The sequence below is a fragment of the Petromyzon marinus genome, chromosome 35, assembly GCF_048934315.1.
Source record: "Petromyzon marinus isolate PM22_M1 ecotype Great Lakes invasive population chromosome 35, UKy_Petmar_22M1.pri1.0, whole genome shotgun sequence".
NCBI classification, from domain to species: domain Eukaryota; kingdom Metazoa; phylum Chordata; class Hyperoartia; order Petromyzontiformes; family Petromyzontidae; genus Petromyzon; species Petromyzon marinus.
In genome coordinates this window covers 1,204,878-1,219,760 of record NC_133701.1, presented here as the reverse complement: position 1 = coordinate 1,219,760, position 14,883 = coordinate 1,204,878, and the positions used below count along the sequence as shown (strand labels likewise).

Below are 14,883 nucleotides of genomic sequence, written 5' to 3'. Positions count from 1 at the left end.
CTAGGGCCAGCGAGGTGTCCGTTTCTGAGTTTGCAGACACTACACGTGTTCCAGGATAACTTTAAAAAAAATCCCTTTCAAAATGCAATTAAATAACACCGCTAACATCGGCACGTGCCCGCCGACTGATGCAATCTTGGCTAGGACTGGAATCACTAATCCAACGTGTTCCAAACACTCGCTGGCCGTGAGTGGCTGTTGAACTATGAAGGCCCTGGCCGGCGGGGCCATCCCGACGTCGCTGTTTGTCAACGAGAGGCCTCACTAGCGGCACGGTGAGCGATGCGAGCACTCACCGGCGCCACGGCGAGCAGCGAGCAGCACCAGCAGCAGCCCCAGCAGAGCGCTGCATGCCATGGTGGTGCTGCCCTCAGCAGATGCTTGGCCTGGAACGAAAGAAGAAAGAGCCATGAGCGTAGCTGCAGCATATCAACAGGTCGGCTAAATAGGTCGACGAGAACACGAGATAACTGCTACTTTCAAAGGCCGACAAAAACTGTACAATGCGAACAGAGGTATCGTACTATTTAAACGTATGCACGTTTAGCTTATTTCGCAACGTATGTAGCCAACCGCTCTAATCGGAGGTGCGGGAGATGGATGACAAATGATCATGGAGAGTGTGGGCGCGGTGGTGATGGTAGCCAGGACCAGTTCAGATAGCGTTCTCTCTTCGTGTCAACCTCGACTGGGACTCTCATCGACGCCAGTCACCGCGCATCCAACCCTGCCTCCTCCACCAACCCGCAAAACGTTGCTGTGAACAACGCTGTCACTCCACTGAATTCACACAACAAGTACTCGTACGCGCAAGAGATGTCTTCCACAGTCATCGAGACCCTTTGACTCAGGTCGGAGTCCGTTCAAGGAGTAGCGCCTCTTGCAATAATACCTGATGCCCGAGAGCTTAAAAGAACAGCTTCCACCCTTGTGGAAAGTTCTGCCGGCATTACATTTCCATAAAAGCCCGTCTGATCCAATCATCTGTTTTGTACAGCTATTGTACTGCCAATTTGCCAGGAAGAATGGGGTGATGCCCACATTCACTTTGGAAGAATGCCACCCGATTTTAAAATCATTCTGCCCTACCACCCGCTTTCAGAGTCGGGTGGCAGGGCACAATGGTTCAATCCTCGTCCAAGGACAGAGCTGTCCAATCGTGTCTCATTCGGCCAGACACACATAAATGTTTACGTATGTGTGCATACACGGCTGCGTGCCTAGCCATCGCGCCACACGATGAACAGCTTAGCACTTTGCCGAAGCCTCGCAGTAGCCTTTAGAGGCGTTTTGAAGAATCCCAAACGTTCAAATTCCTCTTTTATTCAGCCCTGTCCTGTGAGCATCGTAGACTCTCTCACCCACTTATTGTCAATTTCTCAATGCGGGTCAGTGTGGAATTAGGGTCGTCATCTTTCCCACGGCCCAAACCCAGATGTATTATGTCTCAGGCGGCCTAGGTCTATTATGAAAACGGTGCAGTCTACTGCAATAAAGTTCGACACAGTGATACGAGTACCAGATCTCGGCACAAGTACATTTCTGCCACCCAAACACAAACGCCCAATTCCAGGTCTGTCCGGGTCAGACCCAGATAGGTGGCACCAAAAGTGGAATCCATTCTCCAAATGGAGGGAAGGTTCATGTTAACCCTGGACTCGGCTAGATTTTCTACAGACATGGGTGAAATTCCAGAAGAAAAAAACGTTCAAATAAAGATGTATGATGACGATCCTTGGTGAAGCTCAAACTGAATCATAACGCGAACCCTTGTTATTGACAGAGTTCTACTTTAGAAAGTACAGTCTTCCCTATAACAGGTGAAGGTCAGTCTGCCTCTCTCCACAGAGTAACTATGATCACTGTGTATGGGCTCTGTTGGGAGATGGAGGTTCATTCCAATACTGAGTCGTTATTCGCACCTCAGAGTTGCATTCTCCCTTCCAGAGCGAGTTAATTATGCGTACGTTGCAAGTTTAAATTATTAATATCATATGAAATGTTAGCATTGTAAATATAAAGTACATACCAGTGTAAATTTCGATTTATCCTGTCGATTTTTCAATGGAATAAATAACACTTCAAATAAAACAAACCTGAAACCATGTTAAATTGTTTAACATTTTTCCCAAAACCATTTAAGGAAGGGTTCCCACACTGAGTTATTTCATGAAGTGGTCTGGTGATCTTAGACCAGTGGATGCTGATGTCCAAGTGAGGGCACCGATTTTGCACAGAGTAGATCTGGGTTTAATCCCTGGGCTACCATCCAAGGTGTAATCACAGCCCGATGTGGAGCGAGTTTGATGGTCTCAGCCCAGACGCTCATAAAAGTGCAAAATATCCATTGCAAGATTGTGGAATCTGCGCTGAATTTGGTAGATCAAAGCTCCGCGTCTTTGGTCACAGTAATGGTCCAGTGGATCATCCTCATCGACACCACTTAAGGCACCACCTAGGACACGTGGCAAAGATTACAGCTACCCAATCATCATTAAAATGTCATTCAGAAAAATATTTAAAACAACCGTATTTGCATCTTGAACCACCATTTGCACTTATACGTGATTGACCAAAAGCAGGAAAAGACGAATGCAACTCCAATGTGGAGTATGTGCGTGTGGTATTTGCGCCTTGCTTCAAGTGTCGAAGGGCTCTGGTGAAGTGCTCCATTCAGCGGACGAGCGGAGTCCGTGCTCCTTCCGCGGGAGAGCGTGCCACGTTAACTTTGCGGCTTTGCCCAAGTTGCGTCATTTGCGGGTAATTTTCGAATTTAGACCGCGACACCGGCACGCGTGCCCACTTCTCTTTCAAATAACATCGCAGTATCCTGACAACGAGGACGTTCCTCACGCCACCCCCTCCCACTCCACACACTTTACACTTACAATATACTTACTGAGAATAGGTTTTCCCCTTTTTTCTGGCAACAAAACAGCTGTGTTAAGATGTTAAAACACCAAACTGAAACTTTTTACAAGGAATCATGTCTGCATTAACCACAATACTTGTGGTCAGAATGCAAACAAAAAACATACCCTGATAATATGATGATGCATTGTCTTTGAAACTGATTGGTCCACAGCAGAGATAGCTTTCTTTTGAGCCTCGTCTCAAGCGGTGTCAGACCAGAGGACACCAAAAGGCTTAACACAGCTGTTTTGTTGCCAGAAAAAAGGGGAAAACCTCTTCTCATATTTTGGTACTGGTAAAGGAGGTCCCATGAAATATACTGACTGCGTATAATTCCCATCGCAGTGCACTCACGTGAGCAGCGCGTTGGGATCACCAAGCCCACCGCATCAATCCACAGATATCGAATCCTGCCACGAACCTGTTTTGGACACGGCCCACAAACGCACAGATGTTCCGAGGTTTACTCGCCCGGGCATGATTCGGTCATCACGGTGGCGGCGCTAATGATAATGGTGATGTATTTTTGACCTGTGCTTGTAATAACCCCCCAACTCGGTCGTTTGCGTTGTATTTTATAGACGTGCAGATGTTTTGAATTACGCCGAGAGCGCGTAAGGAGGAACACGTGCGAGTTAGGGGCTGCTGATTGGCCGTCGAGGTGAGTGGGCTCGGACTGGAGGAGATGACGGGCGGTGGGCGAGGCTGTGTACCTGCGATGAATTTCTTTCGCACCGTACGTAGCCAACCGTGCTAATCGGAGGTGCGACTAGAGGCAGCCAAAGAAGGCAACGGGTCCTGAGAATTCCACCGTGTGGATGGTTTGCAGAAGCTCGATGCATTGTCGTATATCGAGGCCATGAGAGGAGGTGATAGCTTTTGGAGGCTCATCCAACAGTGAATGGATCGTCACTGATGTTTTGTACTTCCGGTGTTTTATATTGTTTCAATATAATAATATATTGTGCATTTTTTGGAGGGATCGCAAAACTGGGAATTTTACATTCTAGTCATGGGCCGTGGGAAAAAAGTATTTTAAATATGGGGCCCTCTTGTGTGTGTGTGTGTGTTCTGAAGCATTGGCAGCTCCGGCCGTGTGTATGGTCGGCATTGTTGGTTGGCTGGTCCTCTGAGAATGCTCGCTCTGCGATTGCCAAGAGAAGGAATCATTGTTCATTCACCCATTCATCCAAGGGCCTTGGCTTGAAGTCGCATGTCAATACGCGCGCACCGAACGGCACTCTTCCTCTCCTCTACTGCGTCCACAATCAACGGAGAGTTTGTGTCCAGCGTGCAGGCGTCCATCGTTTACTCGTTGCGATCCTCCCCCCCCTCTCTCTCTTCCTCACGCACGGCCAAAGCAACGTCTGCATACTGGCCCACAACGGCATTTTGCGGCACAGTAACAAAACCTGAAGTAATGCAATGACGAATTTTAACGTGAAATGTACTCCGCTTGAACGCTAAGTGAATTGGATGAATATTAGGAAGGCACTAATGCAATTCTGCAAATGGTTGTGCTCAGGTACAAGCTGTTTCTAAAGCATTCCCCACTCCCCGTGCACCCCCCCCCCCCAGATCCCCGTGCCGCCAGCGGAGCCGGCCGACGGCGGCCCGTGCCGCCGCTGCCGCTGCTGGGGCCGCCGTCGGTTCGGTGATGCGTCGACGCGCGGGCACTTTCTCAGGCGCTCGGGGTTGTGAGCTTGAAAAATTGGTTCCAGGAAATCGTTCTTCATGCCACCTTTTTTTTTGCGGATCAAAAGGAGTTTGAGTTACTTCGGTGACGTCACCAGCAAATCTGTGCGGTTTGGCGAGCGATTCGGGTGAGCCGCGTGGCTGCGAGCCACGCGGCTCAGTCGGTGTCAACGCGCCAGCTACAGCGCAGGTGGCACGGATCAGCGTCTCCCAACTCCAGGAATTGCGACCCCCAACCCCGCCCGCCCGCCCGCCTGCCGCTGTCGGCCTCTGCTTGATTACAATTCCGTTCTGGAGCTGAGACAACAACTATGGACGATGCTAACGTAATCACATTTTCTGAGTACGGAGGAAAAGTGTTGTTTTCATTTTGCATTGCTCTGATAAGAATGATTGTGTAAGCGAAGCGTGTTATAGTCGGACGGCGATCGGGCTGCGAGCGGCATGCGTTGAACATCACGCGCTGTGAGCTGCCGGGATGTGGATTGAAGGCCGACGGTTCTGGCCAAACAAACTCTGGCAGCTGACGACGCTGAAAGTTTCCTGCCAGCTTCGCCTTGTCAGCGGCCTCCAAAAGCTGCTCGCATTCCCTGAGACCGAAACGCACCGAGCTTGCGACTTGCGCTCGATGAAGCAGACGATGACGATACCGTGACGCGATACCGGTCCGCAACGCACGAAAGGTCTGACGAGTTCGACAATTCATCGCTGTCACCTACTCGGGTGCGTATAGACACGGCGTGTAAAACATCCACAGGCAGGGCCTCCTCCACAGCAGACGAGGGTGGCAGCAGCAGCAGTAGCAGCAGCGGGACATTCTGGGGGGGCACGGGGGTGGGAGCAGGGACCAGGGTAAGCAGGGTCCGGATGGGGCGGCCGTCAAGGTGGCCGTGTCTGAGCGAGCCGCCTTCCCGCACTTCGCCATCGCTCTCCGCTGGGCGAAGCCCCTGCCGCCTCGGCGTGGTCAAGCGGGGCGGAGGTGGGGGCAGAATCTACTGGGGTTGTGCGCGCTGCCGTCGGCATGGCCACACTTCGCCCTGGCCAAGGCCGCTTCATCGGCCGCGCTGGTGGCCGATGAGGCGGCCGTCAATGATTGGCCACGTGGGAATCTGCACGCTCGTTTTTCTGCAAAGTTGGCCACGGGCCACTAATTCCCAGACAAAGCGTCTGGGAATGGCCATCCAGGAGGTACGAGAGTCACGCTCCTCGTCTTGTGGAGGTAAACATTCTGTTGTGTTATAAAACAAAACGATGAACTGGGAAAATATTATTTTCTTTAGGATATGTCACATATCACACTCTTAACAAAACATGGGCTGATTAATGTGTTGATTCGCACTGAGGCTGATGCCAGAATGATATTGGCAAGCTCCTCCTGGACAGATCAGCAAATAGCTGCGGAAACTGGGACAGTTTCTCTGCTACTTAAAAAAAAATTCAACACTTGAAGAATTGTTTTGTTATGGAGGAGTGGTTTCCACAGATATGAGTAATTCTGCAGCACGATATACATCAGCATAATACTGTTAAGTGACGAGGTAAATAGCTCCCTCCGCATGACCACTCGCATTTAAATGACTACGCCTTGCGGTAGTGTCAGCAACTTCGTGGATGTTGTCTCCTCGTGTCAAGCTGCACCAACCAGAAGCCCCTTTTGAAGATCAGTGGTAGCTCAAAGAGACAGAGAACAACGTTGAAGCCACTATCGGGAATGGAAATGCATTTCTTTTTGTGACATCACCTTCGTGATAGCCCTGCGCGATCAGAATGTTGCGGATACCAAATCTATTCCACGATCATTCTGATTAGCAATGCACGCAGCGGTAACTCGAGTTGGTCGGCTGAGAATTATGTTCATATTTGATGATCGCTATCGCGCCGAAAGGTATAGAATTCACACTATGAACGTGAGTGGAATGAAAGTTGCGAGCTGTAAGTATTGGTGTTGCAGCCGAGATCTGCGACGCATTTATATCTCGGTGACTTAAGCCTCAACCACCGGCAGAGTGTTTGTTTAACTCGTCAAGACTCACGGATATCGCGTGAGTTCTGCATCAAAGGGCGGCAATTTGACACTTTGGCTGCCATTCGTGTTCCCCACTTCGCCACACCGAGGGCTCGAGAACGAACGAGCGACGGCGGAGGATGAGGCTTCGCAGCAGGCGTGCTGTGCGCACAAACATGTTGGTTGTGTTAGCTCTGGGGAAGGAAACATCGCCGCTGTTTCGCAAAGCCAAGCGCTGCCTGGAATGCAGCTCGAGATGAGATGATTGTTGGCAGGGCCTTAGAGACGCTTGGGAAGAGGCCCAGATGACGACGATCCAACCCCCCCTTTCCCCAACCACCTCCACCTGAACCTCTCATTACAATAAGAGGTGTGGATGTGACAAGAGCTCCGTGTGCAACGCAAATGCGGAAATCTCACAATTAGCTGCAAAGTACAAAGTGTAAAGTAACTTCGTGTGAGAGGCGTTCACTTGATGGGGCCTGTAGACCGGCATGAAATGGGGCCAAACAGTCTTAGTAAATATATATGAAGGAGATCCTAAGCCATTCTCTTCTCGGAAGATATGCTTCATGTTTAAATCTACATAAAACCAAATTTAAACTTGTGTCAGCCTTGTGTAAACATTCCAAATCTTAAAGGGAGGTACAGCACTGAAAATAAACACTTCTAATGTCAGAGGCTGGGATATCCACCATGGGCCTTCAGCCCCATTTATTGATGTCGAATACTACAACGATATCACTGGCACTCTAGTCATGTCCGAAATGTCGTGCTTTTTTTAGTTAAACTAATTCTTGAGTGTCAACGGAGCTGTACTAAGGTCACCGCCTGTCCGGGTTGGACGCAGACAGTTCGGGAATTTACACGTTCTGTGTCCGGGTGACAGAAACTGAACTTTATTGCAGTGTATGCTTTACAGAGTTTTGAGAGATCCAGGCTGACTGAGAAATATGCCTAGGATTGGTGGAAAAGGTGGCGTGCCTAGGCTGTGTTGAAGAGTAAATGGAGAAAAAGAAACACACTTTATTTAGAGTGTTGAATGTATTTGCTTTGTTACATGGATGTTAAAAGGTAGCCAGTTGCCCCGCTATTTTACAAAGAAGATCCGTGGTGCGTGAACACAGCAGCAACAGCAACCAAAGACAAAAAAAAACCCCATCAATAACTTTCAAGGCTGACCTAGGGTTGCCAACTTGTTAAAAATGCGGCGGGCGTGCCACGGGGCACTAATGAGCATTGAACACAAAAAAAACATCGGTCTGGGAGATCTGTAAGTGACATGGAGGCAGAGCACTGCATTCACCTCCATGGCCCTGCACCTTTCCCTCGGACACGAGGAGCTTGAGATGCAGTGGCATTTGGATGCTGCACATTCATCCAAGAGTGTTCTCTTGCAGCTAAGAGCCGTCGGAATCGTAATTCGTCTCCGTGTTGCAGTGGGGGAGGTGGGGTTCTGAGGAGGTGCTGAAGCCAACAGCGGATAGAGCATGCCCATCACTCACTAGTGGCGTGGCACCAATAATACAAACGTAATATATTAAAAAAAAACACTTGCATATTTGTTTGCGTGAAAATAATCAATGTTAACAGTGGAGTCACCTGACTGAAACTCATCAAAAAAGAACCCACGGGGAAATTGGCACTTTGGAAAATCACTCGGCAAGTTGGAGACCCCCGGAGTTTGACGGGAGAGGAAGTAGCCTCTACCCGGATGGGCCAGTTGGGTTTCAAATCAGCAAACCTTGCATAAGGTAATTAAATAATGCACGCCCAGAGCACGCGGCGGTCTGGTTACAGTCAGAGAGCCACTTAGAGCCGTTTGTTGCCGGGCAGGATGCTGATAGTATTAGTTTTCCGTCTATCAGCGAGCTCTCCAGATGCCGTGCGCCAGAAGGCTCCGCTGCTTAGTCCCATCAATCATTCACAAGGTCTTAACCCGCGAGAGTGCAAACCCCGCGGCGGCGGGCGTACGGGCACTTGACTTTAAATCTTTTATGCGTGCGGAGACTTGGAGGAAGTGGGACGTGCTCGTGCTGGGCCACACCTGTGACGTGCTGGGCCACACCTGTGACGTGCTGGGCCACACCTGTGACGTGCTGGGCCACACCTGTGACGTGCTGGGCCACACCTGTGACGCGCTGGGCCACACCTGTGACGCGCTGGGCCACACCTGTGACGCGCTGGGCCACACCTGTGACGCGCTGGGCCATACCTGTGACGTGCTGGGCCACACCTGTGACGTGCTGGGCCACACCTGTGACGTGCTGGGTCACACCTGTGACGTGCTGGGCCACACCTGTGACGTGCTGGGCCACACCTGTGACGTGCTAACTCTCGCGGCAGCGCGAGAGAGAGTCCATGAAAGTTTTGAGCGAACTCTTCCACGCGGGCGAGATGTCTCGGAAGTGGCGAGAGTACTTTACACTTTCACACTTTAGCCCACCACACGCAACCTGCCGATCGACTCGCTGTGGTGCGCCCGTGTATCCTGCCGGGTAGATTTGTGAAACTTGCACCGCTGTGTCAGCCGCCGCACCGGGAGGTCAAACCGGCGACCTTTTCCACGCGAGTCCCTCCCCTGTGCTGTGTGAGCCACTGCAATGTGGGCGGTGACGCAGCCCAGCTGGGGCGCGTTAATGCAGAGGTTAGAGGTTTCGAAGCCAGCGGCCGCCCTGGTTACTGCTGTCGCTGTAATGACCACAGTACTATAATAATACTACGCGCCCTCGGCTTCACAGTGGACGTTAAAGGTCCCCTGACATCGTTCGCAAGAGCGGGCCATAGCGTGCCGGCGTCAGGGTCCAAATGTGCAAACATTCGAACGTTACGACGCAGATTACTCAACTGGGATTGCACCGTGCACAGCAGCAATCATCGCCAACCCGACTGGCAGACTCATGCCCCAGGTCACCCGTGCTAAATGAGACTCTGTCCTGTGGGTCTCTTAAAATCGTGAAACTCCTATCGCTATCAGCCCTTGCTGAGCCAGGAGGAGAGCCGCACTTGGTGATAAGATGATGTTTCAGAGGAACCGCTGAGATGTTGGACCAATCCCTTCATCAGACATTTGCACGTCATAGGTATTCACAATATAAGGAAGAACCCCCACATATTCAAGAAAACCCTCAACATGTGCAGAGACACGGCGAGTGACCTACTTGCTCTACTACAATCTAATGGCCACCACATAGTCTATCAGAGTGGGAATCCATTAAGATGAAATCTGTGCTTTCAAAGGGCTGAATTGCAGACGCATGCTAATATAATACAGTGGGAGAACGGCAACACCAATGCCTTTGCTGCTTGTACCTGGACTCGTGGTACCTGCGGTCGTAGATATTCGCAGGAGTGCTCAATACAGACGATACCCTGGCATTATACAAAACAAGCCGATGGCAAACATTGCTGGCATGAGCAAAGGCGCAGAATGTCCTGAAGCACTTCCATGGCAACAACATTGGGCAGCACCAGCAGCAGCTACAAACGGGATCAGCAGCAGCATCAACACCAGCAGCAGCATCAACAGCAGCAGCATCAACACCACCAGCAGCAGCAACAGCACCAGCAGCAGCTACAAACGGGATCAGCAGCAGCATCAACACCACCAGCAGCAGCATCAACACCAGCAGCAGCATCAACACCAGCAGCATCAACAGCAGCAGCATCAACACCACCAGCAGCAGCAACAGCAGCAGCAGGCTACGGCGCTGCTGCTGTGAATGATTTCCCCATTGCGCTTTCGGGTTTAACTGCAAGTTGCTTGGCACGATGTCGGACGTTCCACTCCACGTGCTGGAAACTTCACGTGGACCGAAACATCGGACATCGTGCCTTAATACCCCAAACCACACGTGGGAGAGTGAGACGGTGTACTTTGTTCCTTGACGTTACAGTGATTGTCATCGTAATCAATGCGCAGTGCTGTATTGAACGATGCTGGCAACACATGTGTAGTGGTCGACTTGACGCGGACAACTTTCTTGTTTTCTCCGACACCACTTTTATTACAACTCTTCACATTACATCTGTGACTCTTCACATTAGGTCTGTGACTCTTCACATGACGTCTGTGACTCTTCACATGACGTCTGTGACTCTTCACATTACGTCTGTGACTCTTCACATTACGTCTGTGACTTCACGTGACGTCTGTGACTCTTCACATTACGTCTGTGACTCTTCACATTACGTCTGTGACTCTTCACATGACGTCTGTGACTCTTCACATCACGTCTGTGACTCTTCACATGACGTCTGTGACTCTTCACGTGACGTCTGTGACTCTTCACATGACGTCTGTGACTCTTCACATTACGTCTGTGACTCTTCACGTGACGTCTGTGACTCTTCACATGACGTCTATGACTCTTCACATTACGTCTGTGACTCTTCACATGACGTCTGTGACTCTTCACGTGACGTCTGTGACTCTTCACATGACGTCTGTGACTCTTCACATGACGTCTGTGACTCTTCACATGACGTCTGTGACTCTTCACGTGACGTCTGTGACTCTTCACATTACGTCTGTGACTCTTCACATGACGTCTGTGACTCTTCACATGACGTCTGTGACTCTTCACATTACGTCTGTGACTCTTCACATGACGTCTGTTACTCTTCACATGACGTCTGTGACTCTTCACATGACGTCTGTGACTCTTCACGTGACGTCTGTGACTCTTCACATGACGTCTGTGACTCTTCACATGACGTCTGTGACTCTTCACGTGACGTCTGTGACTCTTCACATGACGTCTGTGACTCTTCACATGACGTCTGTGACTCTTCACATGACGTCTGTGACTCTTCACGTGACGTCTGTGACTCTTCACGTGACGTCTGTGACTCTTCACGTGACGTCTGTGACTCTTCACATGACGTCTGTGACTCTTCACGTGACGTCTGTGACTCTTCACATGACGTCTGTGACTCTTCACATGACGTCTGTGACTCTTCACATGACGTCTGTGACTCTTCACGTGACGTCTGTGACTCTTCACATGACGTCTGTGACTCTTCACATGACGTCTGTGACTCTTCACATTACGTCTGTGACTCCGCCCTTCCGCTTAGCCGCAGCACGCTCACCGTGCTCCACCCGTTTCGCTCACTCCGCTTCCCCCCCTATCCCTCACTGTCCCTCTGCGTCGTCCCTGTCTCTCTCTGTCTCTCTCCGTCGCTCGATGTCTCTGTCTCTCTCTGTCACTCGCTGTCTCTGTCTCTCTCCGTCGCTCGATGTCTCTGTCTCTCTCCGTCGCTCGATGTCTCTGTCTCTCTCCGTCGCTCGATGTCTCTGTCTCTCTCCGTCACTCGATGTCTCTGTCTCTCTCCGTCGCTCGATGTCTCTGTCTCTCTCCGTCACTCGCTGTCTCTGTCTCTCTCCGTCGCTCGATGTCTCTGTCTCTCTCCGTCACTCGCTGTCTCTGTCTCTCTCCGTCGCTCGATGTCTCTGTCTCACACTGTATCTCTGTCTCTCTCCCGCTGTCTCTGTCTCTCTCTGTCTCACGCTGTATCTCTGTCTCTCTCCCGCTGTCTCTGTCTCTCTCTGTCTCTGTCTCACGCTGTATCTCTGTCTCTCTCCCGCTGTATCTCTGTCTCTCTCCCGCTGTCTTTGTCTCTCTCTGTCTCTGTCTCACGCTGTATCTCTGCTTGTCTCTGCTTCTCTCTGCTTCTCTCTGCTTGTCTCTACTCTACTGCTAGCCTGTTCTGTCTCCTATGTCTTCGCTCCGGTTCTCCCCGACCTGCTTCGTTCCAGTCCCAGCGACAACTCCCTTCGTTCTTCCCGTCTCCTGAATATATCCCCGTTCTCATTAACAACCAATTAATTAGGCCGTGTGCCACCGACGCCCCGTGTCCCCCCGCACCTGCTACTTGCCCCCCTCTATTCCCAGATATCCCGGCGCCACCTCGCCCTTGACAACAACCCCAGCCAATCACAGCCGTACATCGCTCTCCAGCTTAATTGGCCCGTCATTACCGCACAGTTTCACGCCGCCACACCTGGCCGGCCCGACGTAACCCCACCGTCCATAGCTCGCGCGTCTTTACCATTTCCCCCTGTATGCGCGTGTTAATCCACTACATCACCCCCCCCCCCCCCTGTGATGAAACAACAACAATCCGACACTTGAACAGTGATGAGCAACAATAACATCACACAACAATCAACAACAATGGCGTCACTTAACGACGCGTGTACGGCAGCCGTATGAGGCGCGTTGTCAATGGAAAGTCCTTCCTCGGGAGCAGGTTCCAGCGGCCGGTCCATCACCCCTGAATGGGTCAACACGGGACAAGGGCGGGGAACGCTCCCTCGTTAACACGGGGCTGCGTCCTGTCCTCGATGCGTGCCCCTCCTCGTCGCAGCGATCATCAGCTGGCGTGATCGCATCCCGCTCCTGTGCATCCCGGGCCGCTTCCCGAGGTTGCGACTGGCCACCTGGTGTACGGCCAGAGAATCTGCCAGAAAGCCTCCTCCGAGTTAGTAGTGGCGGTCCTGTGAACCTCAGAGCGGGGGAAATCCTTGGTTGTAGTCGGTCGGCGCCCTTGGTAAAGCGCCCCTGCGCCGCCAGCAGTGGCGGGCGAGGTGTCCTCGCCGTCCGCACTCATAGCACGCCCGCTGCGCGCCACCTCCGTACATCGCGGGGCGACGTGGCATGCCCGCAGGCGGCAATGCGGCCACCGCTGCGGCCGGCGGCGGCTCCTCCAGCTCCACCGCGCCCCCGGACACGTTGGCGCTCACCATCAGAGGCTGTGCCCCCACCACCATTGGTTCGTCGCGGAGGTCCAGGTTGACTTGGATGTTCCTGGCGATCTGTAGAGACGACATGTCGTTGTCTGTGTTGCTGTCGGATAACCAAAGGACGTCGCGTAGCTCCTTCGCCAACGGCAATAGCTTCTCCTGGGCCAGAGAGTCCAGGGCCGCTTGGTCCATCGCCGGGTAGGCTGCTTCCGCGAGGGCCAACAGCGTGCTGCGGAACGCGAGGGGAGATTCCGTGCCCTCCCGCTTCCTTTGCTGAAATTTACGTTTGGCGACCAAACGCGGCTTGTACACGACCTGCATCGTTGCGAATGCCCCCGCCAGCGACGACCGAACGCCGGCCGGAATCCCGTTGAATGTCGCCAGCGAGACGTCAACGAGGGCAGTCGACAGGGTCTGCAGCGCGTCACTCTCTGTCCATTCGAGTGATTGGTAGCCGTTCGGAACCGTCACGTAAATGTCGTACAATCGCCAACCTTGGCCTCGAAGCGTTGGACGTGAAGCCGCCGTCTCGAACCCGAGGGTGGTGACCCTGGCGCCCCATCGGCACCCGATTCCGCTGGCAGCGCCGTGGGGGGTGCGGCTCCGTCGTCGGCGCTTTCCGGCGGCACGGGAACGGCCACGGGCTGGCTTGGCACTGTCGGCAATGCCCGTTCTGTTGCCATAAAGCGGTCGAACGTCTCCGTCAACGTCGCCAGCCTGGTCTCCCACTGAGCCATGAGGGCCCTCCATTCATGAGCCGGCCCCAGGGTCTCGGCCCCACTCGGTCCGTCCTCCCGCCCCGCAGACACCTGGTTGGCCAGGTCTGCCGGGGGAGCAACAACTTCTTGGCTGGACGCGGCAATCACATCCATGTCGTTGCTGTCATCGAATGAGTCCGTCGGCACGTTCTTTCGCTTAGCCGATTTCTTTGACATGTCGGCGTGGTTCCGTAGTCACTCCTGACACCAAATGTAGTGGTCGACCTGACGCGGACAACTTTCTTGTTTTCTCTGACACCACTTTAATTACAACTCTTCACATTACGTCTGTGACTCCGTCATTCCGCTTAGCCGCAGCTCGCTCACCGCGCTCCACCCATCTCGCTCACGCCACTTCCTCCCCTATCCCTCACTGTCACTCTGCGTCGTCCCTGTCTCTCTTCGTCACTCGCTGTCTCTGTCTCTCTCTGTCGCTCGCTGTCTGTCTCTCTCCATCGCTCGATGTCTCTGTCTCTATCTGTCGCTCACTGTCTGTCTCTCTTCGTCGCTCGCTGTCTCTGTCTCTCTCCGTCACTCGATGTCTCTGTCTCACGCTGTATCTCTGTCTCTCTCTGTCTCACGCTGTATCTCTGCTTGTCTCTGCTTGTCTCTGCTCGTCTCTGCTTGTCTCTGCTTCTCTCTGCTTGTATCTACTCTACTGCTAGCCTGTTCTGTTTCCTATGTCTTCGCTTCGGTTCTCCCCGACTTGCTTCATTCCAGTCCCAGCGACAACTCCCCTTGTTCTTCCCGTCTCCCGAATATAT

The 14,883-nt window shown here is 52.3% G+C and overlaps 1 protein-coding gene across 4 annotated transcripts in view; it reads right to left on the bottom strand.

Moving 5' to 3' along the window:
- Window positions 1-14,883, bottom strand: part of LOC116948802 (interleukin-6 receptor subunit beta-like) — a 103,443-nt gene that overhangs the window by 40,760 nt on the left and 47,800 nt on the right. For all 4 annotated transcript variants that reach the window (XM_032965906.2, XM_032965907.2, XM_032965905.2 and 1 more), the window contains one exon: window positions 297-386. In XM_032965906.2, the coding sequence (XP_032821797.2) occupies window positions 297-357 (61 nt within the window). In that variant the 5' untranslated portion in view covers window positions 358-386. The remainder of the gene's footprint in view (window positions 1-296; window positions 387-14,883) is intronic.